The sequence below is a fragment of the Frankliniella occidentalis genome, unplaced genomic scaffold (genome assembly GCF_000697945.3).
Source record: "Frankliniella occidentalis isolate FOCC.00 unplaced genomic scaffold, Focc_3.1 Scaffold106, whole genome shotgun sequence".
NCBI lineage: Eukaryota > Metazoa > Arthropoda > Insecta > Thysanoptera > Thripidae > Frankliniella > Frankliniella occidentalis.
The window spans coordinates 357,102-382,877 of record NW_026267235.1 but is presented as its reverse complement, the minus strand read 5'-3'; the positions used below and the strand labels follow the sequence as shown (position 1 = coordinate 382,877).

The 25,776-nt window shown below is 41.4% G+C and overlaps 3 protein-coding genes across 7 annotated transcripts in view; 1 reads left to right on the top strand and 2 right to left on the bottom strand.

Annotated features, from left to right (window-relative positions):
• Positions 1 to 669: 669 nt before the first annotated feature.
• On the bottom strand, positions 670 to 4,171 carry LOC113214956 (P2R1A-PPP2R2A-interacting phosphatase regulator 1). Its single transcript, XM_026434490.2, has 5 exons — positions 3,543 to 4,171; positions 3,170 to 3,251; positions 2,917 to 3,084; positions 2,628 to 2,791; positions 670 to 2,551 (listed from the first exon to the last, which is right to left on the bottom strand). The coding sequence occupies exons 1-5, from the start codon at positions 3,683 to 3,685 to the stop codon at positions 2,230 to 2,232; spliced, it is 879 nt and encodes a 292-aa protein (XP_026290275.1). The 5' UTR covers positions 3,686 to 4,171; the 3' UTR covers positions 670 to 2,229.
• Positions 4,172 to 4,417: 246 nt separating this feature from the next.
• LOC113214954 (probable E3 ubiquitin-protein ligase makorin-1) lies at positions 4,418 to 9,418 on the top strand. Of its 3 annotated transcripts, none has more exons than XM_026434487.2 (9): positions 4,418 to 4,614; positions 4,814 to 5,098; positions 5,779 to 6,327; positions 6,412 to 6,545; positions 6,633 to 6,844; positions 6,915 to 7,129; positions 7,248 to 7,358; positions 7,452 to 7,611; positions 7,702 to 9,418. In XM_026434487.2, exons 2-9 carry the CDS (start codon positions 5,049 to 5,051, stop codon positions 7,825 to 7,827), a joined length of 1,557 nt encoding a protein of 518 aa, XP_026290272.1. In that variant the 5' UTR covers positions 4,418 to 4,614; positions 4,814 to 5,048; the 3' UTR covers positions 7,828 to 9,418. The 3 variants fall into 3 exon arrangements, with proteins under 3 accessions (XP_026290272.1, XP_026290271.1, XP_052125894.1); XM_026434486.2 differs by having other exon boundaries at positions 4,807 to 5,098; XM_052269934.1 differs by lacking the exon at positions 4,814 to 5,098.
• LOC113214953 (E3 ubiquitin-protein ligase HUWE1) overlaps positions 9,319 to 25,776 on the bottom strand; it is a 29,009-nt gene continuing 12,551 nt past the window's right edge. For 2 of the 3 annotated variants that reach the window (XM_026434483.2, XM_052269933.1), the window contains exons 6-38: positions 25,486 to 25,743; positions 25,121 to 25,392; positions 24,735 to 25,038; positions 24,551 to 24,652; positions 24,338 to 24,465; positions 23,783 to 24,251; positions 23,426 to 23,695; positions 23,019 to 23,318; positions 22,742 to 22,918; positions 22,409 to 22,657; positions 21,858 to 22,316; positions 21,484 to 21,770; positions 19,350 to 21,388; positions 15,778 to 19,241; positions 15,525 to 15,708; positions 15,230 to 15,353; positions 14,984 to 15,134; positions 14,752 to 14,894; positions 14,485 to 14,685; positions 14,089 to 14,372; positions 13,663 to 14,012; positions 13,388 to 13,560; positions 13,029 to 13,309; positions 12,575 to 12,924; positions 12,321 to 12,495; positions 11,702 to 12,211; positions 11,344 to 11,619; positions 11,083 to 11,271; positions 10,813 to 11,000; positions 10,592 to 10,725; positions 10,340 to 10,505; positions 10,032 to 10,222; positions 9,319 to 9,950 (exon numbers count right to left, since the gene is read on the bottom strand). In XM_026434483.2, coding sequence (XP_026290268.1) covers positions 9,848 to 9,950; positions 10,032 to 10,222; positions 10,340 to 10,505; positions 10,592 to 10,725; positions 10,813 to 11,000; positions 11,083 to 11,271; positions 11,344 to 11,619; positions 11,702 to 12,211; positions 12,321 to 12,495; positions 12,575 to 12,924; positions 13,029 to 13,309; positions 13,388 to 13,560; positions 13,663 to 14,012; positions 14,089 to 14,372; positions 14,485 to 14,685; positions 14,752 to 14,894; positions 14,984 to 15,134; positions 15,230 to 15,353; positions 15,525 to 15,708; positions 15,778 to 19,241; positions 19,350 to 21,388; positions 21,484 to 21,770; positions 21,858 to 22,316; positions 22,409 to 22,657; positions 22,742 to 22,918; positions 23,019 to 23,318; positions 23,426 to 23,695; positions 23,783 to 24,251; positions 24,338 to 24,465; positions 24,551 to 24,652; positions 24,735 to 25,038; positions 25,121 to 25,392; positions 25,486 to 25,743 — 12,951 coding nt within the window. In that variant the 3' untranslated portion in view covers positions 9,319 to 9,847. The remainder of the gene's footprint in view (positions 9,951 to 10,031; positions 10,223 to 10,339; positions 10,506 to 10,591; positions 10,726 to 10,812; positions 11,001 to 11,082; positions 11,272 to 11,343; positions 11,620 to 11,701; positions 12,212 to 12,320; positions 12,496 to 12,574; positions 12,925 to 13,028; positions 13,310 to 13,387; positions 13,561 to 13,662; positions 14,013 to 14,088; positions 14,373 to 14,484; positions 14,686 to 14,751; positions 14,895 to 14,983; positions 15,135 to 15,229; positions 15,354 to 15,524; positions 15,709 to 15,777; positions 19,242 to 19,349; positions 21,389 to 21,483; positions 21,771 to 21,857; positions 22,317 to 22,408; positions 22,658 to 22,741; positions 22,919 to 23,018; positions 23,319 to 23,425; positions 23,696 to 23,782; positions 24,252 to 24,337; positions 24,466 to 24,550; positions 24,653 to 24,734; positions 25,039 to 25,120; positions 25,393 to 25,485; positions 25,744 to 25,776) is intronic. The other variant, XM_026434484.2, reaches the window with a different exon arrangement.

Here is a 25,776-nt window from a genome sequence, read left to right as displayed (position 1 = left end):
AAAACAAGATATAACAGCTAAGATTTTCAAGGGCAGAAAAATTACAGAGCTGGGTAGTCAGTCTCTAGAATCTAAACTACATCATATCCTGATTTTCTAAAGAAACGAAATTAAGTGATTTTAAATCATAGACAGTGAATAATGTTCTAGAATCAACAAAATATTTTGCTCAGGATAATTGTCAGTAACAAGTACAGGAATATAATGAATCCACACCATACATGGTCCCCCTGTAAAATAATGTGTTATCCAAACAAGAAGGTATGCTTGTCACACGATTTTATTGAAACTTGGGATAAAAATATTGGTTTGACAATGGTGATTGCCATGTTAGGAATTAAGGGTATTTAGGAAGATTTTAAGTGTCCAAAAAAAATGTGAGGCATACAGAATGGGTAGTCTGCCTTGGGTGTGCCTCGTTGAAGCGAATGGGCATACTAGAGCACATACAGGCGCGTGAGTGGATTTGCCTTTTGCCACTAGCCTTGGCACCTTATGGCTCCGGCTCCATAGAGGCTGGCAGTCCTACAGTAGGAAGGTACACTAACATTTGAACGATAAGAAGTAATTTTTCTCTAGGATATGACATGATGATCCAGCATATGAAGAAAAGCATTTGATGACTTTTCTTCCTCACGGCAGTGTCGGCGGAATACAAAAACAAAAGGATTTTGACATGCCAAATTTTAATGAAAAAATGAGTTAGAGTAAGAAGGCTTCTCACAGAACATTGTAAAAAAAACACAAAGTGTTACACACAAGGAAACTGCTTGGTTTCTCAACTTTGGCGCAAGTAACACAAAACCACGCGGTGAAATTTAGATGCACTGATAATAAAATGTGACGTTTAAAAATAAAACATAGTCACAAACAGATAAAAAAACCATAGTCTCTTGTTACTCTTAGCACTCTACTGATGAAAGTTCTGTCAGGACTTTGATTTGTTTTAAACCAATATTCCATGTTTTAAAGTTACACAAAACAGTTAAACAAATTCAACTCACTCTAATTTAACCATGATGTGAGAAGAGTCAAATAAAAAAAGGCTCTGTAAAAGAAATAAATTTGTAACAGACATAAAAGTTCATCATGAGAAAACTGGGTCCACTATTGAGGAGAAACATTTCCCAGACTCCTTGATTTGTACTACACAACACAGCTTCTCAAAATGTTTGCAAAAGAGTTATTGAAGGAGTTTTAAAGTTATTCAGAAGATACGCAGATAAATTACATCATTAAAGGATGTTTGAGGGATAAATGGCATGTATTGTAGCTTAACTCCATTCGCTCCTCAAAGAAAAGTCATTTGCAATGACAAAGTTTATAGACTTATCTTTCCATTGACGACTAATTAATTATATAAATACAGAGGGAAAAGTCCTTCCAGAAGAGTAAGAAAGAATCAAGAGGACTGCTAAGTTTAATTGGTAAACATCAAGCTGGATTAACCACACATTCTTCATTCAACAAGCTGAAGGCAAAATTACTACAGCTAAAATAAATTGATGAGTAGCTCCATTTGAGTAAGAATCACAAGTCTACGCAGGTCTCATTATTATTTTTTAATTACCTTGGAGAAAAAAAATCCAAAACTTCATTTTTTAGAAAAGTCCAGTGATGTTTCACTAACATAATTCACAGATAACAAATAAAACTAATATGGAATCAAAGTCCACCCTTTCCTCTATATGTACTTAACAATGATAATGAAAAACAACAGTTCCATGAAATGTTAATACGGTAATTCAATAATTGGGTGATAATTTCTACTAACAGTGTTGCAAAGCCTGCCAAACTCTGACTAGAGATGATTTGCATCTGATAGAGAAGAACATACTTTCAGTCTTACAAGCATCCACCTTGCCTCTCCAATCAGTCTTCATGAAGGCAATGCACCAACCAACACATGCCCAGTTTTTGAAACATGTCACACAACTGAGTTGCGTTTGGAGCAGTACCTATGGAAAAAAGGTACTACGATTGTCAGTGACTTGTCTGGTGTTTAATCTAGGCTTAGATCAACATGTCTCTATTCACATGAATAGTAGCAGTGTTGGTATCATAGCCACCAACAGACAGAGCCCAGTTCTATTTACAGGATGGGATGTAAGGTCTTAAGACAGCTTCAGCAACAGCCTGAGGAATAAGATCTACAGAATGCAGAAGGCTTCAACACATTACTGTAGGTTATGCTTTAACGACTAGAGAAAATATAACACACTTTGTTCACTAGCTAGGGCTGTGATCCGATGGACCAGTGTGTGCTTGTCCTGGTGAAGGACTGTCCAGGGGTCGAAACGTAAAGTTAGGAGAGTCTGCACTAGACAAAGAATCAGGAGTACCAACAGAGCTCAAAGACCCTGGTAGAGGACTTGATCCTTGGTCTAGTCTGTGCTGGGCCATAAGGAGACCACTTCCATTACCACTTCCATTTCCTGTGCTCAATCGCTTGGTTGGAGGGGATCGGTATTGCTCAGCATCATCTAATTCAAACTTTCTCTTCACTGCAGGGCCCAAGGTGCTGGCTCGCATTTGAGGGCTTTGACTGCGTCTGAAAACAGATTTAAAGGAATTAGTTTATCATAGACAAAGAGGAAAATAAATTATATTGACACCTCAAGACAAACCTAGTAGTATATGATTTTCTTGTGGGACTATTTCCCATTGGTGTAAAAAGTTGGCGGTTCAGGCCAGATCGGGTTGGTGAAGGTGAAGAGCATACAGGAGAATGGGGCGGCAGATTGAGATGAAGTGGTTCTCGTGGCCCAAGAATTTTTCTCTCCGACTCATTCTACAAATATAAGATAAGCCAAACAGTTACTTAATGGTAGAATTGAATAGAGGTAAAACAATTTTCAGAGCATAAACGTAAACTATCTACTTTATAACAATTAAATTTTGCCTTGTTGTACTTACGTCACTGCAACTGAGGTTTCCAGCTAGATCTAACGTAAGATCCTCACATGATTGTGACATCTGAATGGCTGAATGTATTTCTTTCTCATGAGCAGCTTCACTTCTTGCTATATCTAAACATTCTTCTTTTTTCAACTGACTGACTCGAGGTGAAGGTCTGGGAGAACTCTGTAACAAATGTTGGAGTGTGATGGAAAACTCAACAGAATCTCATAAAGGTGGAAGCTTATTTAATATTAGACTTTGTACCTACCCCAGCACTGTGGGAAGTAAAACTGCTTCCACTGAAGCGCCGAGTCCTTGTTGATTGAAATATACTAAGTGATGAGGTTTCTCTAAAATTATAAAATAAAAAAGTTAATGTAACAAAAGAATTAAAATTAAAAAAAAAATACCAGCAGGCTTATCATAAAAAGTTGACATGTATAATTGTTTAGCAATCATAGTTATATGGTTAAGATCATAGTTTTGCATGACATTACAAATGGTTACGACTGTCATGAGCTATCTCTCAGTGCTACTAGCGTGACAGTTTAATGACTATAGACAAGGATTACGGGTAAAAAATGAAAGAATGCCCTTGAACACAGAAAATTGGTAGAAAGCAAAGAGGCAGTCCGACTAACCTGACTGCAGCCGCGGTGGGGGATGCTGCCCCTGTAGCTGCTGCCATGTTGGAATTAAGTTCGTTTATCATGGGAGCACTATTCGATCGCTTCAAACTCGCAGGCGGATCAACATCCATGGCAGACGACATATTCCCTGCCATTTCGCCTTGAGTAGTCGGTCAGATCAAACATAATAACTTGATCGTTCCGGGACGGCAGGAACACCAGGACACTCAATGCCACTTCGTCGAGACTGTGTAGAGGGAGATCTTATCTCGTGACAAGAGAACTGTCGAGATACATTTTGAACTCGTTCCATCAAAATTCACCGAGCAGAAGAATTTCAATGGTACCAGGGACTTGAAAATGACAAGAGTTCACCCAAAGAAAGGCCCAGCGGCGAGGCCGACAGTTGCGGAGCCGAACGACAGGCTCAGGCTCAGGCCTTTGGTTCTACTATATGCTCTCAATCTTCTTCTACGACCGAACAAAACTAGTACACTGCGTCAAAAAGATAACCACAACAACGCACTTAAAATTTCATCAACAATGAGACACGATTTGGAGAAAAATACTCCTTCGCAAACACCACACACTCTTGACAAATCCGAAACCTGAGGTAAGGAGCGAGACCCATCGGGATGAAAACGTTAGAATGCGGGTGAAAGAAAATTACCTCCTCCCTGAAAATAAGCTGCCTTATCACAATTTGCAGACGACTCACTCAAATGGTATCTTGGGAAAGTTGGGAGTTCCCGTCTATGATATGGGAAGTACATGCCGGGCTGGAACTGATGGGAGAGTCAAAATTACTATTGTGTTTTTTTAGTGTTGCTTCAAATCAAAGAAGATTTCTGTTTTTCAATATTGTGATGAATTCTGAAAGGGCGATTTTTCATCCACGTGTTCAACGTCAGCAGAAGCAAACAAACAAACGCACAGAAAAGCAGAACGTGTCTGAACTCAGATTCTATCACTTGACTGTTTTAAAAAGGGCTTTACTTTTGTGAAAGCCGCTTGTACTTCGTTGAACAGCTACGAGCCCACCGGAAAATATTCTTGGTTTCTCAACTTTGTTGTTTAAGGATAGGTGGGTGGCAGTTCCGTCAGGTTCGCAGGAACACCATGACCCGTGCGACCGACACATATCTTTTCTCAAATATCTTAACATTTGTCCAAATTTCGGTCAATACGTTCTCGTGTTCCGACGAAATCAACATTTTATACTGATGACTAGCTCTCGTATTCATTTTAATTTAAAATTTTGAATTTTCTTTGAAAGTGCATAGGTGCCATCCCAACCTGTAATTGCATACTCATTTGCAACCATTGCAATATTCTGGACGTCCCCCTGCTCAGCACCTTTTCGAACCACGAATTGCCAAGCCTGGGCAAGCCCTTCCCTCGGGAATACCTTCGGGTACTTTCGGGCTTGCGGCGGTTGTCATGGATTAATCTCGGCCGTCTTTCTAGTCGCATCAAAGAACACTTTCACGCGTCTCAAATTTAGATCGAAAAGACCCCATGGCAGAGAGTTCGGTCCTGGAGGCGTGGAAGACCACGATTCCTTGTCGGTAAGAACAATTGTTTTCTCTGAGTTACCTTCACTTCATTCATGGCTGATACCTGTATTCTACCTGCATTGAAGAATGTACTATTGATTGATAAAGATTCACCTGGATCATCTCATGTGGGCTATGTTTCTCTGACATGTCATTTCATTCTTTGTTCCACTTTAATCTTGGACCTTGTGCCTACACCTTAGCTGTCTCTCCTGCCTCTTTATTAAGATAAACCCTTAGTTATATTCAAGTACACCTTGAAGGTTAGGATTAAGCCTCTTATCAGTTTATTTTTAAGGGTTTGTGTCTGTGTACTTTGTCCACAAATGTCCAAACAGATTGAAATCCTTGCCTATAGTACCACCTGGAAGACAAGTATTTCTTTCATCTTGAAGGAATTTGTTTGTATTGCTCATATCAAGAGCCATGAAGGTCATGTATACGATGTGGACCTATTGGTATTAAAGAAATGAAATGAAAATTCATTGAAACATGAAAAGAAAGAAAAGGGAACTTCTATCAGACTTTCCCAGCACAAGCTTGTAATTTCATCTTGAATTGGAATCTTTGCCTTTCATTATATAATTTTAATTATTTTACTCAAAGTAGTATATTAATTAGTATCAACAGATTTTGAAAATATTTTTGATCTTCTGATGATTAATGAATTTTCATGTTCTGCCTTTTTTCAGGTACTATGCTAATGGTATGTGCAGAGAGGGGGATAGATGTCAATATCTCCATGTTGAGGGCACATCACACATGTCCTCTGAAGGAGAGCAGACTAAGAATACAAGAAGCGAATTGTGTGCTGAAGGCAATCCAACAAGGACTGAAAGTACATCAGATGATGACTCAGACAGTAGTAATGCTGAAACTGACCCACATGTCAGTGGGAACAAAAGTAATATTAGCAAACCTTCCTCTCTAAGTGGTGATACAAGTTCTACAAATATTAGCACCTTAAGGAGTGCACAAGTCAATCAGGAACCAACTATATGTCAGTACTTTCAGCAAGGGTGTTGTAGGTTTGGTGATAATTGCCGGAACAAGCATGAAGTTATAGAAAATAATAGTAATTCTCCAAGTCTGAGCAGATCTGATAATCTGCCTGAAAATAGTCTGATTAACACATTTGATGAAGCATCTACATCTGTTTCTGATGCAAATTCATTGCTTGCCTTGTCTAGCCTCCAAACAACTTCTAACAGCAGTGACTCATCAGAGACATCTGAAGAAAAGTAAGAACCATATCATTCAGATCGCTTTTAGTTTAAGTTATTGATGCTCTCGAGGTAATAGTCTGTTTGTTTATCTCAATGCAGATGCATGGATACAATTAAAGGAATCGAGTCAAAAACAAAGTTAAGAGTGACTGCTCCAGAATTCATCCCGGGTAGATTTTCCTCCCCTTCTTCCTCTGAACTACCTAATGAAGAAGTTAATGATACAAAAGAAGGTTTGAAAACAATATATTTCTTATTTTCTTTTACATTACTTTGTTGTTCACACATTTATAATTTACTGCATATCTTTTGATTTTCAGCATCATCTGCTAAAACATGGGCACAAATAGTAAATGCCTCTGCAGGAAATAGTCTACCTCCATCACAGTTCACAAGTTTATGTCCTTATGCTGAAGCAGGGGATTGCCCATATGCAGAGGCTTGTACATACCTGCATGGTGACACTTGTGAGTTTTGTGGCAACAAGTGTTTGCATCCTACCAACGAAAAACAGCGAAAAGCCCATACTGATGTAAGTATTTTCTTCATGGTTTCTATAAAAAAATTGAGTTTGCGCAGTATTTATCATTAGTTCTTTCTAGGATTGCATTAAACAACATGAACGTGAAATGGAACTGGCTTTTGCTGTTGCTCGTTCTAAGGATAAGCAATGTGGTGTGTGTTTTGAGGTGGTTGTGGATAAAAATCCTGCAAGTGAACAGAGATTTGGTATCTTGCCCAACTGCAATCATTGTTTTTGTCTTGCGTGCATACGAAAGTGGCGCCAGGCAAAGCAATTTGAAAATAAAATTATCAGGTGAGTCTGAAAGTCTAATTTTAGCAGGAAACCCATTACACGTATGTGGATCCGTGTTAAGTTGTACTATCTAGTTTAATGGCATCCTTCATCCTTAAACTTGCTGTTTCTATTTCAGAGCTTGTCCTGAATGCAGAGTTACGTCTGACTTTGTGTGTCCTAGTATGTATTGGGTAGATACAAAAGAAGAGAAGGACAAGCTTATCATGGCATATAAAGATGCTCTAAGGTAGAATAATGCCATCAATATAATTCTCATCATTTGTAAGTTTTTAATTTTAGATGTGCTAATGCAACTTAATACGTTACTTTTATTATTTAGCAACAAGCAGTGCAAATATTTCAAACAAGGACGAGGTAAATGTCCTTTTGGGAACAAATGCTTTTACCTTCATGCCCTTACTGATGGAACTAAAGTTGATACTGGGCCACCAATAAGACGTCACAGACAAAATGCCGATGGGGACACAGACGTCCTACAGGTTAGTAACAATCTTACTTGCTTGAACTTTGAATACCTATACGCATTATTAAATCATATGTTTCAAATCCATTTAATCTCTTTTTTTCAGATGTTTTTGTGGGATTTCCTTGATGAAAGGGATAACCGCTGGCTTCATAGTTTGGATGACCTAGATCTGTTGGCCTTCTTGTCAGGATCTGATGATTCAGATTCTTCAGATGTCGACATATTTTGATAAGACAATTGAATTATTAAGTACATTTTACTGGTCGTCAATTGATTATTTATCAGAAATAGTCGGTCAATTTTAATATCTGCCAAAAAGAAGAAAAAAGAAAGAAAAAAAACTATTGTACTGTGTTTGGAAAATGCTGTGCTTCTTACTAAATTCTATCATTGAGGGTCATATCAATATCTTAGCTTTTAAATCTTTATGATGCGTAGCTTTTAGGAATGAAAGTTCACTGCATGCAAATAAATTTATCTTGTCTTTGATCTGTACTTTGGTTGCATCATCGGACACAGGGTTTCTCTAAAAGGTCTCTTGCAACCTATGTTTTGTTGTCGTGATTGATGAGATCTGATGTTTTTTTCACTTAAGTGTGACACATTGCTTTTAATTATTCAATTGTGTCTTTTAATCTTATTCATATATGTAAAGCGATCAAGAATAGCCATGATGCTGTTATAGTCAGTTTGGATGTGAAAGTAATTGGTATTCTTTATTCACAATTCATAGTTAAACTTGGTTTTTTTTTTGGAGCCTGAGGCAGATATGACTGAGCCTTACTCAGCTTTTTGATTACTGTGATGTGATCCATAGGGAGAGCAATAACTTTGTTTTGTCTATGGGAATCTGTGATAGTCAAATTGGTTCTCATCCGCTCCATCTGCTGTGTGTTTTGAACCTTATAATAAGTAGTTATAATAAGTAGATATTTATTATTACATTTTGTATTACAATTGTTAGAGTAAAATTTAAAAAAATTGTGGTTGGGATAGGGCGAATGAGACACCATTTCGTATTTTTTTAGCTGTAATATTTGCTTTTGCTACCAATGTTAGGTTGCTTTGAAGAGTATTTATAGAATGAGAGGTGTTTTTAGTGGGGAAAGTCTATTAGTCTAAATAATAAAGGGATTGTAAACCTGTAGCCAGTTTATGCATCAGTTCTTGGATATAGTTACCCTATGTTAATACTGTATGTAGGCTCAAAGAATTTCAATAATATTTTTTTTAAAGTAAAAATATGCAATGCTTTTAAATCTGTCTGGAAAAAAATGTCTTTTGAAAAAGAAATGAGGATTCTAACATCTTATCGCATGCTTCACCCTTTAATAAATAAATCAAGGTGCATGTAAGAAGTTTACAATTTCCATTACCTAATATGTCTACTCCATGTCCATGACTTTTCACTTTCCAATGTTAAGTTGCAGATAAGCACCTTTTGTTACCTTAACATATTGAATCCCACATTGGCACATGGTGACTATACCTTGCTAGGAGAGCACCATGCGGAATTTCTCTAGTACTCAGTGTCCATCCCAGGCTTTCCCTTATCTTTCAATTTCCTACTTTTTTAAAATTTGATTTGACCAAGAGAAGTATGTAGTAAGATAAGCATGAATTTTGTGATGGCTGAATATTTTGAAGTTGAAAGAAATTTCAATTTGATACAAAGAACACTTACTGGAGAGAGGAGAGGGTGAATAAATTGAGAGCATAGTACAGAGCTCGTTTTATTTTATCCATTTGTTTGATTTGTAGACAATCACTATTGCAACCAGAAGACTTGATTAAAATACAAAATTTTGTTACCCCACAGATGAGTTTGACTTATTTATTAAAAGACTGACCACTTACAACTGACTGGGGTTAGCTCTGCTCACCACTCAGATAACAATAAGTAGCATTTCATTGCCAAAATAGACTAATTTTTAATTAAGAACTCTATTTACACATAACAAAAATTACAAAATCCTTGAAGCTTACGATAATAAAATGGAATATTTCCACAGTTTAAAAACCATAAAAATATTATTGATTAGCCATCAATAACAGCTGGCCTACAGCCTTCATATTAGAAAATAAATAACATCTGTACAGATAGCAAATCACTAGCAGACCTTACATGCCACATTCAGACTACTTATACACACGTTCATCACTGAAGAGGAATTAGACTGAGAATAAATTACACTACTATCACTTGAAGGAATTTTATGCACCTTTGACTCACAATTGAACTGAGCTTTTTATGCAAAGCCAAAACCTTCCGAGCACTCATGGATTGCTTTGAGCAAATTCGTGCGTAGTTTGTCATAGGTCTCATAAACTGGCAAATCCAACTGGTTAAAGCTGCAGAAAAAGAGATACAATAATTAGAATGAGCTGTCAAAGGTAGGTAATGTAACCCATAGCAATGGATAAGATACATACCAAGTGTGAGCAGAAGGCAGTCGGTCTGTGGAGCGATCATCACGGTGAATCTGGAATTTCTGGACACCATTCATTCCTTCGAGAGCTCCAAATCCTTGCAGTGGCACTTTAGATGTTCCAGTAACAAACTGCAGAAACTTTGCTCTATCTGCCTGATCTAAAGACCTCAGAGCTCGCCAGAACCATTGAATCTATAACAGAAAGAGAAATCATTTTGATATTCTTCACTTGTCACTAAAAATTTAAGACTAGATAAAATACAAAGGTGTCCTGAAGGGAAAATAATATGATGGGTGTAATTTAATTACCTGGAGCGAGGTTGGTTGATATTTGTGGTATTCAGTGTTTGCCTTTAAGTCTTCAATATCAACATTAGGCAAGCCAGATATGAGCAACTCTAATTCTTGCTCATTGAAGATGGATATAAGACGTTTTGGAATAATGTCATAGAAACCTTCTAAGAAAGCATTCAGTCTGTAATTTTAAAAATTGACAACTGGTCAGAATTATTTGAAAATAAAATAAATGACACAATTACTAGAGACCCATTGCCAACGTACTGCTTCCGAATTGCTCCAGTCATTTTCATCTGGCACACAAGGCGAATATAATCCATCTTATTCTCTTCAGTAACAGGAATGTTTCTCCCATTTGGTATAAGGTCTCTTACTTCAGTAACTCCAAACTCTTGAACCTGTAAGAATGAGGAATGTAAATTTTCATGTGATCATTGTAAAATGTAGAGCTGTTATGTGCCTGACATCTAATAAAAGTAGTATACCTCAGCACTGAAAGTGAGATCATAACCAAGAGCACTAACATGGTTTTCCATGAGAAAAACCAGTCCTTGGTAAAAACTGTAGTCCTCACTTTCCATATCTGTATATTTTACAAGAATTCCTAAAATATGTTTATAAAACGATCTTGTGAAGTAGCACTCCAGTAGTTTGTTATCATAGATTGCTTTGGCTAGAAAAAAGAGAGATTGATAATGAATTTATACTTAACAATTGGAAATGAACTAGTTGGGATAAATCTTTTTGGTGCTCACCTATAACTCTCCCCACAAATTTGAAGTAGAAGAGGTGATTTGGATTGCAATGAGATGAAGAATTGATCATGTATGTCACGCGGTCACCAGGAGATGTGGTGAACAAGGCATACATAGGGTTGAAAATTTCACGAGATATGATGACATACCACTCTCTGAGAAGGCCACCAGCATCCTGACCCTCCTCACCTGCGCAAACACACATTAAGAAGTTGAATATAAGAAAGTACCAAATGGGGATAGTAAATTAATATAACGTACCCTCAAACACAATATAAAATCGGTTCTTCCATTCTTCAACAGGTCTGCGCTGTAATTCACGGAATGAATCCTCAAAGACATTAGAGCGTCTCACATGCACAGCCAGTTCTTCCCTGCGCAATCCTTCATCTAGGCGCTCAAGCTCAGTCCGGAAGTATCGTCTTTTCACATCAAAGTCTAATATGCGCACATGGTCAACGAGACCAGCAAACGGACCATCGGCCAAAGGTGCAGTAGATTGGCGAAGAATTTGATTCAAAACTGTGCGATGTGTTTCTGAAAGATGGAATTCAAATTACAGCAGCTTGGTCTTACAAACAGATATTCTGAACTGATGTGAACAATCAACAGAACTCACCAGCAAACTTCAGGAACTTCTGTTGGTCAGGTGAAAGTGCAGGAGCAGAAGGTGCAGTTTCCAGAGCCAGAGCAGCAGGAGAGGCCTCTTCACCACTGCTGCTTGCAGCATTATTTCCAGACGCCTGTCCTGGTGTCTGAGACTGTGCTTGAGATCCAAGTCGTGCCGCAGGCACCTCAGGTACCAAGTCTACAGCAGGATTCGCTCGGCTGCTAGAGCTCGCAGACCTCTCTCTCTCTCTATCTGAGGGTGGGGGTGCGTGTACCAAAAAGAAAGCTTCCACAGCCGGCTGCAGCATTAATACAGCATGGTGATCGGGAGTGTCTGCCAGTTGCAACAAGCATGTGCTCAAAGTTTCCCAAAGACCATCAAGTCTCAACTGTTCACTCAAATTGGGAAGAGCTGGTCTTTCATCACTTTCGGCCTCTTCATCGTCATCGCCATCGTCGTCATCATCGTCCTCTGAATCTAAATCTTCATCTTGCTGAGGAGGTTGCTCACCAGCAGGATCTATAGGAATAATAAATCACGTTTAGATTAAGTTTCCCAATTAACCAAACTGGTATTTTACACAATTTTTTTTTTTTAGTTTAATTATCAGTATGTTCAAGAAACTTACTGATAAAGTGATACTCGCTTCCATACACTGGGGGATAGGGTTGTTCAAAGTCAGCAGGGGGTGCATCAGGAGGTGATGATGTATCCATAGCATCCCCCTCACCTGCTACCTCTAGCACCGATGCACCAATGGCGGCTGTAACTGCTGGAGCAGCGCCAGCGGATGAAGCAGCTTGCTGCGAATTGGAGAGATTCAATGTTAAGTGTTATAATAATTAGTGGTCTCATTCATGTCAGGAAGGACAAAAAACTAACCTGGTCAAGAGGTGACGGAGGTACTTGCTGGATACGTCTACTAGTCCTGCTTCCTCGGTTACCCCTGCCGCGACCTACGCGCGGGGTCTCTGAGGGAACCTGAGGTTCTGACGATCCAGCTGAAGCTGCAGCAACAGCTGTGGGCTGGACCTGCAGCTGTGGGGCAGCTGGTACCTGAGACTCGGCCGACTGGGGTACAGGAGCAGGGGTGGTTTCTGGCTGCTCGACCATTGCGATGGAAGCTACAGTGGATTCAGCAGCTGAGTCAGTGGATTCAGCAACGGGCTCAGCAGAGGGTTCAGCGGCAGGTGCAGCAGCCGAGCCAGGGGTTGATGTGTCCATCCATTCAGCTAGTTACAAAACAAACAATACTAGTTCAGACCCACACCAACAAAACCACAGGAAGCTATCTTACAATCAAGTCAGGGTGAAAGAATCAGCAGTTACAACTCACCAGATAATCCAGGAGCATCAGTTGATGAACCCTGAGTTGGAGGTGGTGCAGAAGGGGCAGTTCCTGTTGGTGCTGGGTGGGACTCAACATCAAAGCGAGTTGTCTTTTTCTTGCTGGCCAACCTTACAGCCTCACGTAGCTGGATAATGACTTTAAGCATGCGGAGGAAGAAAGCCTGGCTCGAAGTTTTGGATGTCAGAGGCGCCATGCTTGGCAACTGGAGATCCATGCCACCTTTCAGTTTGGAGGGTGCTGTCACAACAACTGTGTCATTTGTAAATCTGAAAGTAAAATTAAAAGAAGAGTTAGATGTCAACTAAATCAAGATTGAGTGTTGATTCATTGGTAAGATATTTTACCTATCATGAAGAAGTCCTCTCTCCTGGCGTGCCAATGAGTTATCATCTGTACTTGTGCTGTCTTCTCGCACTCTCTTTTGGTTTAGGGTTGAAAGTTCTCCTATCAAGGAAGCAATGTGTTCTTGCACAGTATAGGCAAGTTTCATAGCTCCTTCTAAAAGTAGTCTCAATATCTATTGGGAGCAGATAGATGGATACATTTTTGGTTATGTTCATCACACAAAAAGGGATAGAGCGAAAGAAAAAGTACCATTCATGAAAAAAAGCTTGCATACCATTTCTCGCATAGCATCATTATAGCTGGCAAGGTTCAGCAAAAGTGCTGTAGTATCTTCCAAACCTTCTTCAGAGCATGATTTAGATGTGAGAACTTGCACAGCAAGTCGAACTTGATTTTCAACCATTGGTGCGGCATTAGGGTTCGGATCTGCCAGGCCAAGTGATACAAGGGATAAAAGCCTTAGGAGTTTGTCGGTAAGAACTGTGGAGCGTTTCACAACTTCACAGTCCAGCATTGGTAGCAACTGGCCAAAAGCCGATGCCTCAAAAGTTGTGGGATGAGCAGAATCTGATTCATTGTTGCGTTCGACACCTGCACTGCTGTTGGATCTTGACAAATTCTTTCCTAAAATATTAATTGTTACAGATTAGATTTATAAAAGAATCCTTTGGTCACATATTCTATTTTGGCTGATACGAACCTTTCCTTGATGAACTTGCACTATCTAGTCTCAACAGAAGCTCCCAAAACTCATTTTGAATGGCTGTAGAAGCTGTTGTAAATGGGCCGGCACCTGAAGTTGAAGGACCACTGCTGGTTCCTTCCCCAGCAGAGGAGCTAGATGCTCCTCCTTGACTAGAGAAGGCACGACTTCTGGTTTCAACTCCCACCCTCTCTTGAGGTGTCTCTTGATCTTTGGGTCTTGCAGGGAGGAAATAGCCAGGGAAACTCTTTGCTAATGATATCAACAGGTCCAAAGCGTGCCTAAAATGAAAAAGATTGCCACAAATTTAATTTAAAAAACAGCCATTGAATAGAGCTCTGTCCATGATTAAGAGGATGAAAAAAAGCTAATTTAAGAGATTCATACACTAACCTGCAAACAATTGGAGCAGCTTGTCTATGCACAGTTATGGCAGCAGAATTAGAGCTACGTTCATAGCCTCTCTTTCCTGAGGGCGGTCTCTGGATATGGAAAATGTTCGCACGGCATCCGAGAGCTGCATCAACACTAACATTTAACCACGATGTTCCGCCAGGTATCCTTGCCAAACTTCCAATAGCACTACCAGTTCCACTGTAAAATAATCAATTAATAACATTGAAACTAATAAACTGTTGTCAAAGACCTTTAATATTTCACCTCTTGGATGCATCAGCTGCTTGTTTCGCTTGGGATGCACGAGTTGTTCTCTTTGATTTTGCTGGTGTTTCTGTTGAAGGTAGAGCTGGAAGAATTTCAGCTACTCTTGACTCATTGCTTCTTTCCAAAATAGACAGCAAAGCCTGCAATTAATAAAAACAACATAATTTCAATAATCTTTGTTGTGGAAGAGAAGTATTTCAGAAGGGGAAAAATTTGACTGCCCAACTACCTTGATAATCCAATCACGAGTTTGATAATGATAGCAAAGGTTTCTGAACACTCTATGAAGTCTGCCTGTGTTTAATCTTGGCTCATCTAAAAAGAGGAGTACAAGTAGGCAAGTCAGAGCCTCATGATCAAGAAGAGGCCTTCCCCTAGCCCTGGAAGAAGAAAAGGAGGTATGAGCATAAGGGTAAGCTAATACATCAACCAAATTAATTTCACCCTTAAGAAAGAAAAATGTTTGCATAAGAACCTAATATTAGTTGAAGTTCCTGAAGTCAAAGCAAGGGCAGCCTGTTCTCTGTCAGGCCAGCTCCCAGTCATCCATCGACTCTGCTGAGGAACTGTTTGGATTGCATACCTGGTAACAGGCCGGCCTATTGGAAAAAATAAAAGTATTGAGATATTACGAAATGCGGGGGGACAGAAAAGACAGAAAAGTGCAATGAACCAAAAATGACAAAAGCAACAAAACACGAAAGGACAAAATTTTGTGTCATCAAAACCAGGCAGGTATAAGCAAAACAAAAGTGTGTCAAGGTACTCACGACTACCTGATGCAGCCTGATGACTACGAAGTATTTGAGACAAGGTACTGGGGCCCTGGTGCGAGAAGAATCTGTCTTGCATGTGCCTGTTCCGAGATTCCCATTCACGTCTCAAGTTCTGTGCCTCAGCTGCTAGCTCTGGAGGAAGGGCAGAAATTTGGGAATCTTCCATATCGGCCAAAATCTGAAAGAAGGATATGACAGTTATCAATCGATACCAAATTGAATTTTAAATGTTTGGTGGTATACTTACAGCTTGCCGCAGAGCAGGCTGCAGATTCTGGAAGAACGCGGCCGTGTCGACCGGGTCCTCGGGGTTGGCTGTAGCAGCAGCCTGCCGCTGTTGCTCCAGCCTCTGCTGCGACAGCACCTCCTCCTGGATGGCTGGAGGCAGGGCCGCCAAGAACTCCGGGTTCACTTGCGTGATGCCCTGGCCAGCCTGTGCCTGCGTCTCCAGCGTCTGTTGACGGATGCGCTGCAGCCGAAGTTGCTCGGCAATCACTTCCTCGCGCATTTCCTCTGGAAGCGCGGCCAAGAAGGAGGGATCCACGCCCTCGGGCAACTCGGGGACGCTGGGGTCGGACGAGGCCGCGGCGCCGGTAACCGGCTCGGCGGACGTGCTCGGGCCCGCGGCCACGGCGGCGCCAGCGAGGGCCAGGGCTGCGGCCGCGGCCGCCACGGCCTCTTCGTCTGTCTGGCCGCTCGTGGTGGCCACCTCCTCACCGAGGGGTGCTTGAGGCTCGGCCAACGGCTCGGCTGCTTCTAGGGTGGTGTCTTCTCCGCTAGGCTTGGGGCTTCCCGCCGTCAGGGTGGAGAGTGTGGCCTCGTCCGGGGAGGCGGGGGTGTCAGGAATGTCCTCTCGCGTCGGCTCGGCCAGCGGCAGATGCGCGACGTCGGAGGGTGGTGACGCGGGCGACTCGACAGCCTCCACCGGCTCGGCGCCAGGTGGGGGCGGCACAGTTGGGGGTGCACCCCACTCCGGGACATCTTCTGGGGGTGGCACAACAGCCGCCAGGGGGGCGCCGTCTGGCGTTGGCTGAGGCAGAGCAGCGCCGCTGATGCTTGGAGTCAAGTAGTTAGAAAGCGACTCCAGCATACAATTAGTGGCGTTTTGCCTCTGTTCCCTCACAAGTAGCTCAGCATTCTGTTCTCTGATAAGTAGGTCCAAATCTGGCATGGCTTGGTCTAGATTAGGATTCTCTGTAAGAGTAGCTGGCATGTTTTGGACATCCATGCCTTGCTCTTTCCCTGGCTCAGATTCGCCTTTGCCAACTCGTTTCTTGCGAGCCAGCTCTTCAGATTTCTTCTGCTCTTCAACTTGCTTCTTGAGTTTAGACTGACGCTCGTGCAATTCTTCATCTCTATACTTCTTCAATATACCAACTAGACTGTGGGCTATAACAAATACTAGGTCAGCAGAACATTCACTATCAAGTAGTTTTGACTCTTCATTCCACCAATTCAACGCAGTTGGTGTGTTGCTCATTGTTACTGCCAATCCTGGAGTCAACAAATAACCTGACTGATCAACCAAATCAATATGTTCCTCTTCAGCAGCATTTGTTAAGATGCCTAGACCATGGTCCATTAATACCACACGAGAATCACGAACAGAATTTGCCAGTGCCTGTCCAGCTGCAGCAGCCAAAGGCAGAGTACCCGCAATAGGGCCTAGCAAGCGCTGAAGAATTACAGGTGGATTGGGATTGCGCATGTTAAGTTGAAGATATTGGTAATGCCGGGGCCTCTGCCGATTAGTTCTTTGTCCTCTTGTGTTGGAGAGGTTGTTAGATTCATTACTATGGCGAGTGTTAAGAAGAGGATGGATGTGGGCACTAGGATTCAGGCCACCAGATGCATTGTCATTGCCATTGTTGGCATCTTCAAATAGTCCAAATGGTAATGGAAAGGTATTTGTACTCCATGGAACTAGAGGACCGCTTGGATCTGGGTCTGAATACTGAATCATTAGTATGTCTTCGTTGTCTCGATCCAAACCAGGGATACGTAACACTCCCTCATCTGACGAAAACAGTTCCAAATTGTCAGCTTCGTATCCACCGTCATCTCCGTTTTGTTGAACATCATCAGCATTATCCCCATCGTCATCGTCATCATCATCTTCATCATCATCTTCGTCTTCATCTCCACTACTGCTGGAGGAGCTGCTAGAACTTGAACTACTTTCATTTTCATTGTCTCCTTGGTCTTCTCCCTCTGCTGATTGATTACTACCAGAGTCCGAGCTTTCATCATCAATGTGATCCTCTTGTTCTGTGAACAAAGTGTTGCGATGGCAAGAACTCAGGAGCTCCTCATCTCGGGCTTCAACATCCATGGCTTCTGTCTGGTTTACAAAAGCTGATGAAGTAGAGCCTTGCCTTTCCCGGCTAACCAGAACATCCATTAGATCATCGAGACATGGTTCATCTCCTTCTTGTTGTCTACTTTCACTATTAGGCTCCATACTTTCTGTGGCCCCTGATACATCATGATCCGTGTTGTCAGGATCTTCAGCCACATCTTCGCCTTGAGCATGGGTGGCCCCAGATGTTGGTGTGCCAGGCAATGCAAGAGGATCCACTTCCAGGGACTGAATCTTGGATCTTGCAAGCTTAAGAAGTGCAGAAGCACCTGGTGAGGGCTGAGCCATGATTCTTGACAAAGTTTCCAATGGTTTCAGTGCAGCATTGACAGTGGATGCTGTGTTTGGACTTGACAGGTCAAGGCTGTGCACAACACGTGCCAAATCAGTAACCAAACCTCTTCTTAACATGATGCGTACCATATTATTGACACCATTTATTTGCTGAGACCTCAGTCCCAGTGGATTCTGAGCTGTAGTATTGTGGGGTGTGGCTGTGCTAGGTGGACAATTTTCAATCATAGTAGAAATTAGAACAGCAAGAGCTTGAATCTGACTACTTTTTTCAGATGACTCTGGCATTTGCAAGGTTCGAGATAAAGCAGTTTTCACCTCCATGACCAATGTTGTCTGGGCAGTGTAAGAATGAGTGCATGAGGCAAGAGCAGCAACAAGCATCCGAACCATATTGGGGCATTCTCTGTCTGCCTTATTCTCATGTGCAGGCAAGAGATTATCCAGAAGGAATGCAAGGGCAGAACAGTCTTCAGTGATAAGCTCACTCTGCCCTTGAGTGTAATGGTAATCAGTGATTAACTTGGCAACTGGTGCATATGACCTCACAGCTTCAGCCAGCAAACGAAGAATACTGGACTTAGGCAATAACGGAAGTCGTTTCTCCTCCTCATGTTGTAGAGGGAAATTAAGGAGTACATCTTTGTTCTTCTTAGTCTCATCACCATTGCTTGGCACACTACTACTTTGATTCGAATTTGCAGCAGTGGCAGCTCCTTCTGCCAATAAGTCTTGCGGAATCTCTCTAGGAACAAACAGTTGAACAGCTGCAGTTGCTGTGCCAGCATTGAATTGGGAAGCTGATATATTTACATCAGAAACCTCTGCAGCCAAGACACTTTGCTGAGGTATGTTATCAGTTTGTTGCTGTTCATCTTGCAGCATAGAGACAGGTGTTGAAGGAGAAGTGCTAGTTTCTTCTTTTTTCACTGGCTCCCTAGCCAGAGCATTTAAAAGATCAAAAATAACACTTTGAGATACCTTCTCATGCATTGGTACAGGAGTATGAGGACCGGATGGCAGGCATTTCAACAATAATCTCGTATCTTCCACATCATCTGAAAAAGAAAGTGAGGAAAATTTATGTACATGTTTGATCATTCAAATAAAATTATATTTAGAATACACACACCAGGACCAGTTTAAAATATGTTAAAAGAACTTACATCTTGGCTTATGAAGAGAGATGTCCACCCTCAGAAGACGCTCAGCCGTTGACTTGAATACCTCTGGATGCCGACAGATAGCAGAGGAACACATTCTGAACATATACATGAGTTCCTTATAAGTCGCTGGAATATTTGGTTGGGTCATTGATCTTAAAACCTTCTCCATTGCCAACGAGAGGGTAGTTGCTTCCTCCATAACATGCCGAATAATTAGGGTACACAGTTGTAGGAATCCATTAAAAGTTGAGTTCTGGGTGAGGTCAAGAAGCATCCTGACACCACCTAATTCAGCAAATATTGTGGCCAATTTGAAATCTCGAGTAAGCCTTAGGCAAACTCGCATAGCAGCATGAAGAGCATCTCTATCCACAGGAATACTTAGCAACTGGACACAGGCTTTGATTATGCTTGCACAGTCATCAAACGACAGGTTTTGTATAGGTGTATTTCTTTTGGATTCCAGTTCATTGTTAGCTGCAGGAATGTCACATTCAATTAAATCATCAATTTCCATTTCCAATCCCAGCTCCTCCCGCCGACCACGGACTTCTTCACGATATGTGTCTAGCATTGACATTATGACAGGACGCCGGTTACCACTGCCTTCATTAACTTGCATCATGGAACTGAATTGGACAACATAGCGGCGTCTTCCACAGCTAATACGGGCAACAGGCTCTCCACTCCAATATGCATCATTGATAATCTTGTTATTGGCAGCAGAATACGGTGTCCACCTTCCACTTGTTGGATCGTACCACCTCCAGAGCCTCGTCGATACTTTATGCATAGCTTCTTTCCTTTGAGTGGCAAGTGCAACCTTCTCCAAAAGATCTAACATCAACAGCAGAGGAGCAAGCCACTTTGGAGTTGAAATTTTACCTTCAGCCAAAACTGCTGACCCTTCTTTGAGAAGTGTTAGAAGTGGAACTAAAATACCAGAGCGCTGAACAGCCAGAGCACAAGGGGTACGCATTTCATGCATCATAGGTCCTTCAAATAGTAATGTGAAGAGATGAATTCTAACAGCAGCTTTTAAAGCAGCAGTAGTTCCATATAAGTAATTTGCTACCTCAGAACGTGGTCTGTTACTATTAATGGAATTCAAAAGAATAGCAACTTTATCAGAAATTTCATTGGTCATCATGTCTAGTAACTCATTGCGGAACTGGTCACCATTGCGCTTAGTTATAGTTACAAGGAGATCACACACTCTGTAAACAGTATCAGGCAGCATATCCAGCAACTCAAGGCAAGTAGGAAGAGCCATATTTGTAAAATTGTCAATGTCTTTGGTAGAAAGCGGCTCTACCTCCATCTCTTGATCTCTCTCTGGTGTTGGAGTAGCATCAAGTCCAGTGTCTCCAAGTGACATGGCAATAGCTCTTAACATTTGATCATCTTCAGACATTTCAGCATCAATTGCAGCTGAAGACGATGTTGAACGTGTGTGAGGTGTAGGATGATTCAAAAGATAATCAGTAGCTTGCTCAAGAGTAGTACATTGCATCAGAGCTTCTTCACCCAGCTCTCGTGTGAATCCCATATCCAACAAAGCGCGTAAAAAGTCTTGGTTTATTTGAGGTCCTGCTGGTTCACCTGGCCTCCGAGCCAAGCTACTAGAACTTGAAGAACCCTCAGCACCAGCTTCAGTTTTCTTGGCTTCTTCATCTTTCAACTGTTTCTCTTGCATAAGTTTTTCACCTCTCAATATGTGACGTAGGATGGCTAACATTGATTCTGACATCCTAGCTCCATAAGTTTTCAGTGGCTTTTTACCCCACATCAACATGACCGCGTCAAATGCCATTTTATGGATGTTGCTCAAATACTGATACGGATCAAATGGTTTCTGAGAAGTAGATACTTTGTTGATAGCATGAGGTGAATCCAAAATGGCTCTTGGGTTGACCATTTTCTCCAATAAGAGGAGCCAAGAATCAAGAAATTCTCCTGTACCCTCTGGGAGGTCAGGACTTTCCAAACCTTCTTCCAGAGGAATAGTGTACCCAGCCGACAAAGTCCACCGGAAAGTCCTAGATTAGGAAAAAAATAAATAAATAAAGTTAAACAAACTCACACAATTAAAAAAAATACATTTACGCCAAAATCACAAAAAAAAATTACTTACTCAAAGAAGTTTTCAAGTCCTCCATATGCAGCAAAGTTTTGCAACATTAAGTGATAAGGATATTTTTTCTCATCAAATAACATAGGTGTAGTGAATCCGACTGAGCAAATAAGGAAGGTCAGTCGAAGTTTTGGAATAGGTGTTGTTGGCAGAAGACTGTAGTTGAGACCTCTTGCAAGAAGCGCATTAAGAGAAGTGGCGACAGCTCTTGCACATGGAGTTGGCTGAGCAGGTGCATTAGGTCCTGGCTGCGTGCGGCGAGGGCGGATTGGTGAGCCCACACATAGCTGTGAGACAGAAAATAAAAGATAATAAGAAAGCAGTATGATAACACCAAGTTGCTTAGAGCTGAAGTCAAATGCCTCAGATGTTACCTTCACAAGTAGTCCAAACAACTCGGCTAATGCTCTGCCAAGCCGAGAAGATGCTCCAAGAAGAGGTTTGATGTATTTGAGTTGTGTTGGGGTTGTACCACAACAAGTGGTTCCGCGAGATACTCTACTCGGGCCAGCTGTAGCTGCTGCACCTTCTACTTCCATACTGCTGCCGGGTTGTTGCTCAGTGGTGCTCAAAGCTTCCATAGCAGAAGTCATTCCATTGCTTCCCATGTCAGCAAGAGCGGAATTAGAGCCATCCAATTCATTTGCTGGACGCAACTTCTCCATATCTTCTTTTCCAAAATCAGAGCCAGGTGGAAGAATGTCATCACTGCAAAGTGCTAAAAGTAAAGTGCTTTCCCAAACAAGGGAGACATACAGCTCAGAAAGGGCCTTCAGAACTTTCAAACCCAATTCTGAGCCCCAACTTCTAACTGAAATAGCCCTCACGTCAGCCTGGATAAAAGGTGTAGAAAAAAGTCAAAAATTAGAAAACACATTTAAATTAAAACAAAACATTCACATTTGTAAAATAGATAATCTTATACCTGTCCAGTACGGCAAACATGAACAAACATAGTGACATATCCATGCGCAGCAGTCATGGCATGTAGCAGTGGAGTAGCAGATGGAGTGCTAAAAGCATTTTCTAGAGATGGTGCTCGGACTAGTTCCTGGAGCAAAACAGAGCACAAACCACCCATGGAACGGGATGTGTAGATGGGTCTAAGAGTGCCAAGTACAAAGCTCAATTGGGTGAGTCCTTGATGAAGAACATGTGGATCATGTGCCAAATTCTGTAATAATAGATAGAAAACAAGATATAATACATCTGAAGTTCCACATATTGTTAAAGCAAATACAGGCCATCACATACTGACCAAAATTGATTTGCAGACAGCTGAGACACTTTGAGCTGCTGTTGTAACTGGATAATCAACAGGTAAATTTGGAAGACCTAGAACTGACAACAGAGGCTCAAGACCATTCTGATTAACAAATTCACGGCAATGATCGTCAGTGGAATTGTTGCTGAGTATAGCATCTACAAATTTCATCTGGAAAAAAAAATTTAAAAAATTCAAAATTAGAAATAAGTTCCACCATGAGAAATTAATTCTACTTGTGCATGAATGACTTTGGTTACAGTGAACTTACCACATTGATGATGTAATCAATGAGTGCTATAGGTGTTTTTTCAGTGCTGCTACTTGAAGCTGATGCACTGGTGATTGCAGCCGATTCTACAGCCGATTGAGGCTGGTGAGAAGAGCTTGATGCCTCTTCTTCATCCTCATCATCTTCATCACTGCTTCCTGTGCCCTCAGTGTTACTGCTGCTACTGCCACTACCTCCCTGACTGTTAGGTATAGCTGCAGGAGATACATCCTGCTTGTTCTGAGCTCTCCAACAGACGAACTTAGGATTGCGGCCTAACTCACAGAGTTCTTCAAGCAACTGGATTTTGGAGAAGACAGATATAATAAAATTTAGGATTTCAGGAAGCCTTAAGACACACAGGGTCATCTGACTAATTTAGGAAACAAAAATAAAAGGTTATGTACCTTCACAATGGCTGCCATTGCAGGTTGTTTCAATGTCGGCTGATGTCTCATTAGCTCATCCATAGTATTTCCTAGACTTGCAGCAGTATCCCCCATGGGCTCTGAACTGCGTCTTCTTCTCATTGCTGCAAGGTAGGCTGGTGATAACAGCACTTTGAAAATACGAGGGAATGGTTGACACTTCTGGAATGCTTGTAGGCCCCGTGTATTTAGACAGAGGGCAGAAAACATATTTGGCAAAGAGCCAAGAACTTCCCTTGTAGCTGGAACCTAAAATAACAAAAGGAGTATATTGTTCTTTTTTTTTTCAAATGAAGAAATAAACATAGTAGAAATAGGAAACAACTTAGTAGGTACCTCTTTGACCAGAAGAGCATGCAAGACAACATCAGTCAGGCCATTGTCTTGGAGAGAAGAGAGCAGGGAAGGTTCTTGGAATACATAAACTGTGACAACATCTGTTGCAAGCAAGAACAGAGAAGGTCCATAATACTCGGCGTTGCTAATGATGTGCTTTAGTGATGATGGTAAAGAGCCCTCCATGACTCTTCGAATACTGTCAGAAAAAGCTGGATCTTCAACTTGAATTGCTTTCTTCAAGAAGTTTAACATCGACTTCAGAAGAGCTGCCCTCTGTGGCAGACAAGTTCTTCCAGTTTTGGCTGCACTATAGTCATAGTTAGGGAACAAGTCTTCTTCGGCTTGCTTGTCCCCTTGGTCTGCTTCATGTTGAGTTTCATTATTTTCCCCAGGTACAGAAGAACCAGAGGGATTTTCAACACCCTCTTGCTCACCCATGGGTGGTGATTCAGTTTCCATATCTTGACTGCAAAGGGTGGAGAAAAAATAATAATAATTTGTTCTAATTACAAAGCACAAAGATGACTTTTCACAGGAGGCCATAATACTAACTCATCAAATGTGTCTGGACTCTGTGCAGCAATTTCACCAAGCCGTGCTTCTTCTTCCATATCATGCGGCTGATGACCTGGTGGAATGATTTCGAAGGGTTGTTCTATTCTGCAGGTATTTACTTCCATCTGCAAAAGTCAAATTTGTAATGTGAATTACTTAGCACAATTTATAGATACACACTGTAGATAGAGGGTAAAGTAGATAAAGTACCTCTAGCCTGTTGATGAAACTTGTAAGACCTCCATGTGCCTGGAAGGCCTGCATTTCAATGTTTGTAATTAGATCAATTACTCTAACAGCTCTGGTAACAAACTGTAAAACATAATCAAACGTTTAGGTCACCTTTAATTTGTTAGAGCATAAGCAAGAACACCAAAAGTTGGGAGTTACTTACAGTTATGTGTTCTAGTTCACTGCCTGGCCAGTTAATAACCCTGAGTAGGGATTCCATCATTCCACAGCTAACAAGTGCCTCCCCACCTGCCTCATAACTAGCTAAATGGTAGAGAAAACTAAATAAAGCAGTAGCTAATGGAAGAGGAAATGCTGCAGATTCTGATCCAGTAGACGATCCAGCTTGATTTGACGGTGCTGTTAGAGATGCTATGCAAGTTCGGACTAGGACAGGCAAGAACCCATGGTATGAACCTGCTCCAGTCACATCTATAATCATATTTAGTCTAGCACCTGGTTTGCGGCTGTAATCATAGGAAAGGTGGCATGAAAACTTAAAGTTCCTTCACAGAAAAACTTCCAAGCTGAGTAAGAAACTGAACATACTGAGGGAAATTCGGGCTTCTATCAAGATGAATAATAGATGTAAGTGTACGGAGTGCAGCAGCTCTGATATCAACCAGATCCGGTGATGCTATTTCTAGAAGTTCAACTAACTCCTCCATGAGTCCCGGGTACAGAAGAGAATGGGAATTATCCGCAAGGGCATTAGAATACACTAAGACAGATAGTGCCTGAAGACGAGCTTGCACACATTGCAGTCGTCTCTGGTAATTAGCAAAGCTGTGAGCAAGACGGAGGTGAGTGAACAGCACCATCTAGAAACAAGAGAGATGGAATTAAGTTTCGAACATGAGTAACAAGTGTAGTAGTAATGGTCAACATTTTGAGAGCTAAAATCTGATAGACACCTGTTTATCTTTCGGCACAGCATAGGTAGTAAGAAGCTGATCCATGATTTGTGCAGGTGTTTTTTCGAGAGCATCTATATTGGGAATATGGATAACACTAGTCGGATTGCTAGAGCCTTTCGGTTTCGGTGTTGATGGTGGGTTAGCACCGCTGATAGTTGCTGTAGGGGCAGCAGTAGCCCCTCCAGAAGACGGTGTGATGGGTACATCATCAGCATAAAATTCAAAATGGAGAGTAGTTGCACTGGGAGGAAAGTGCTGGAATACAACAGGTAAATGGTAAAATTTAAA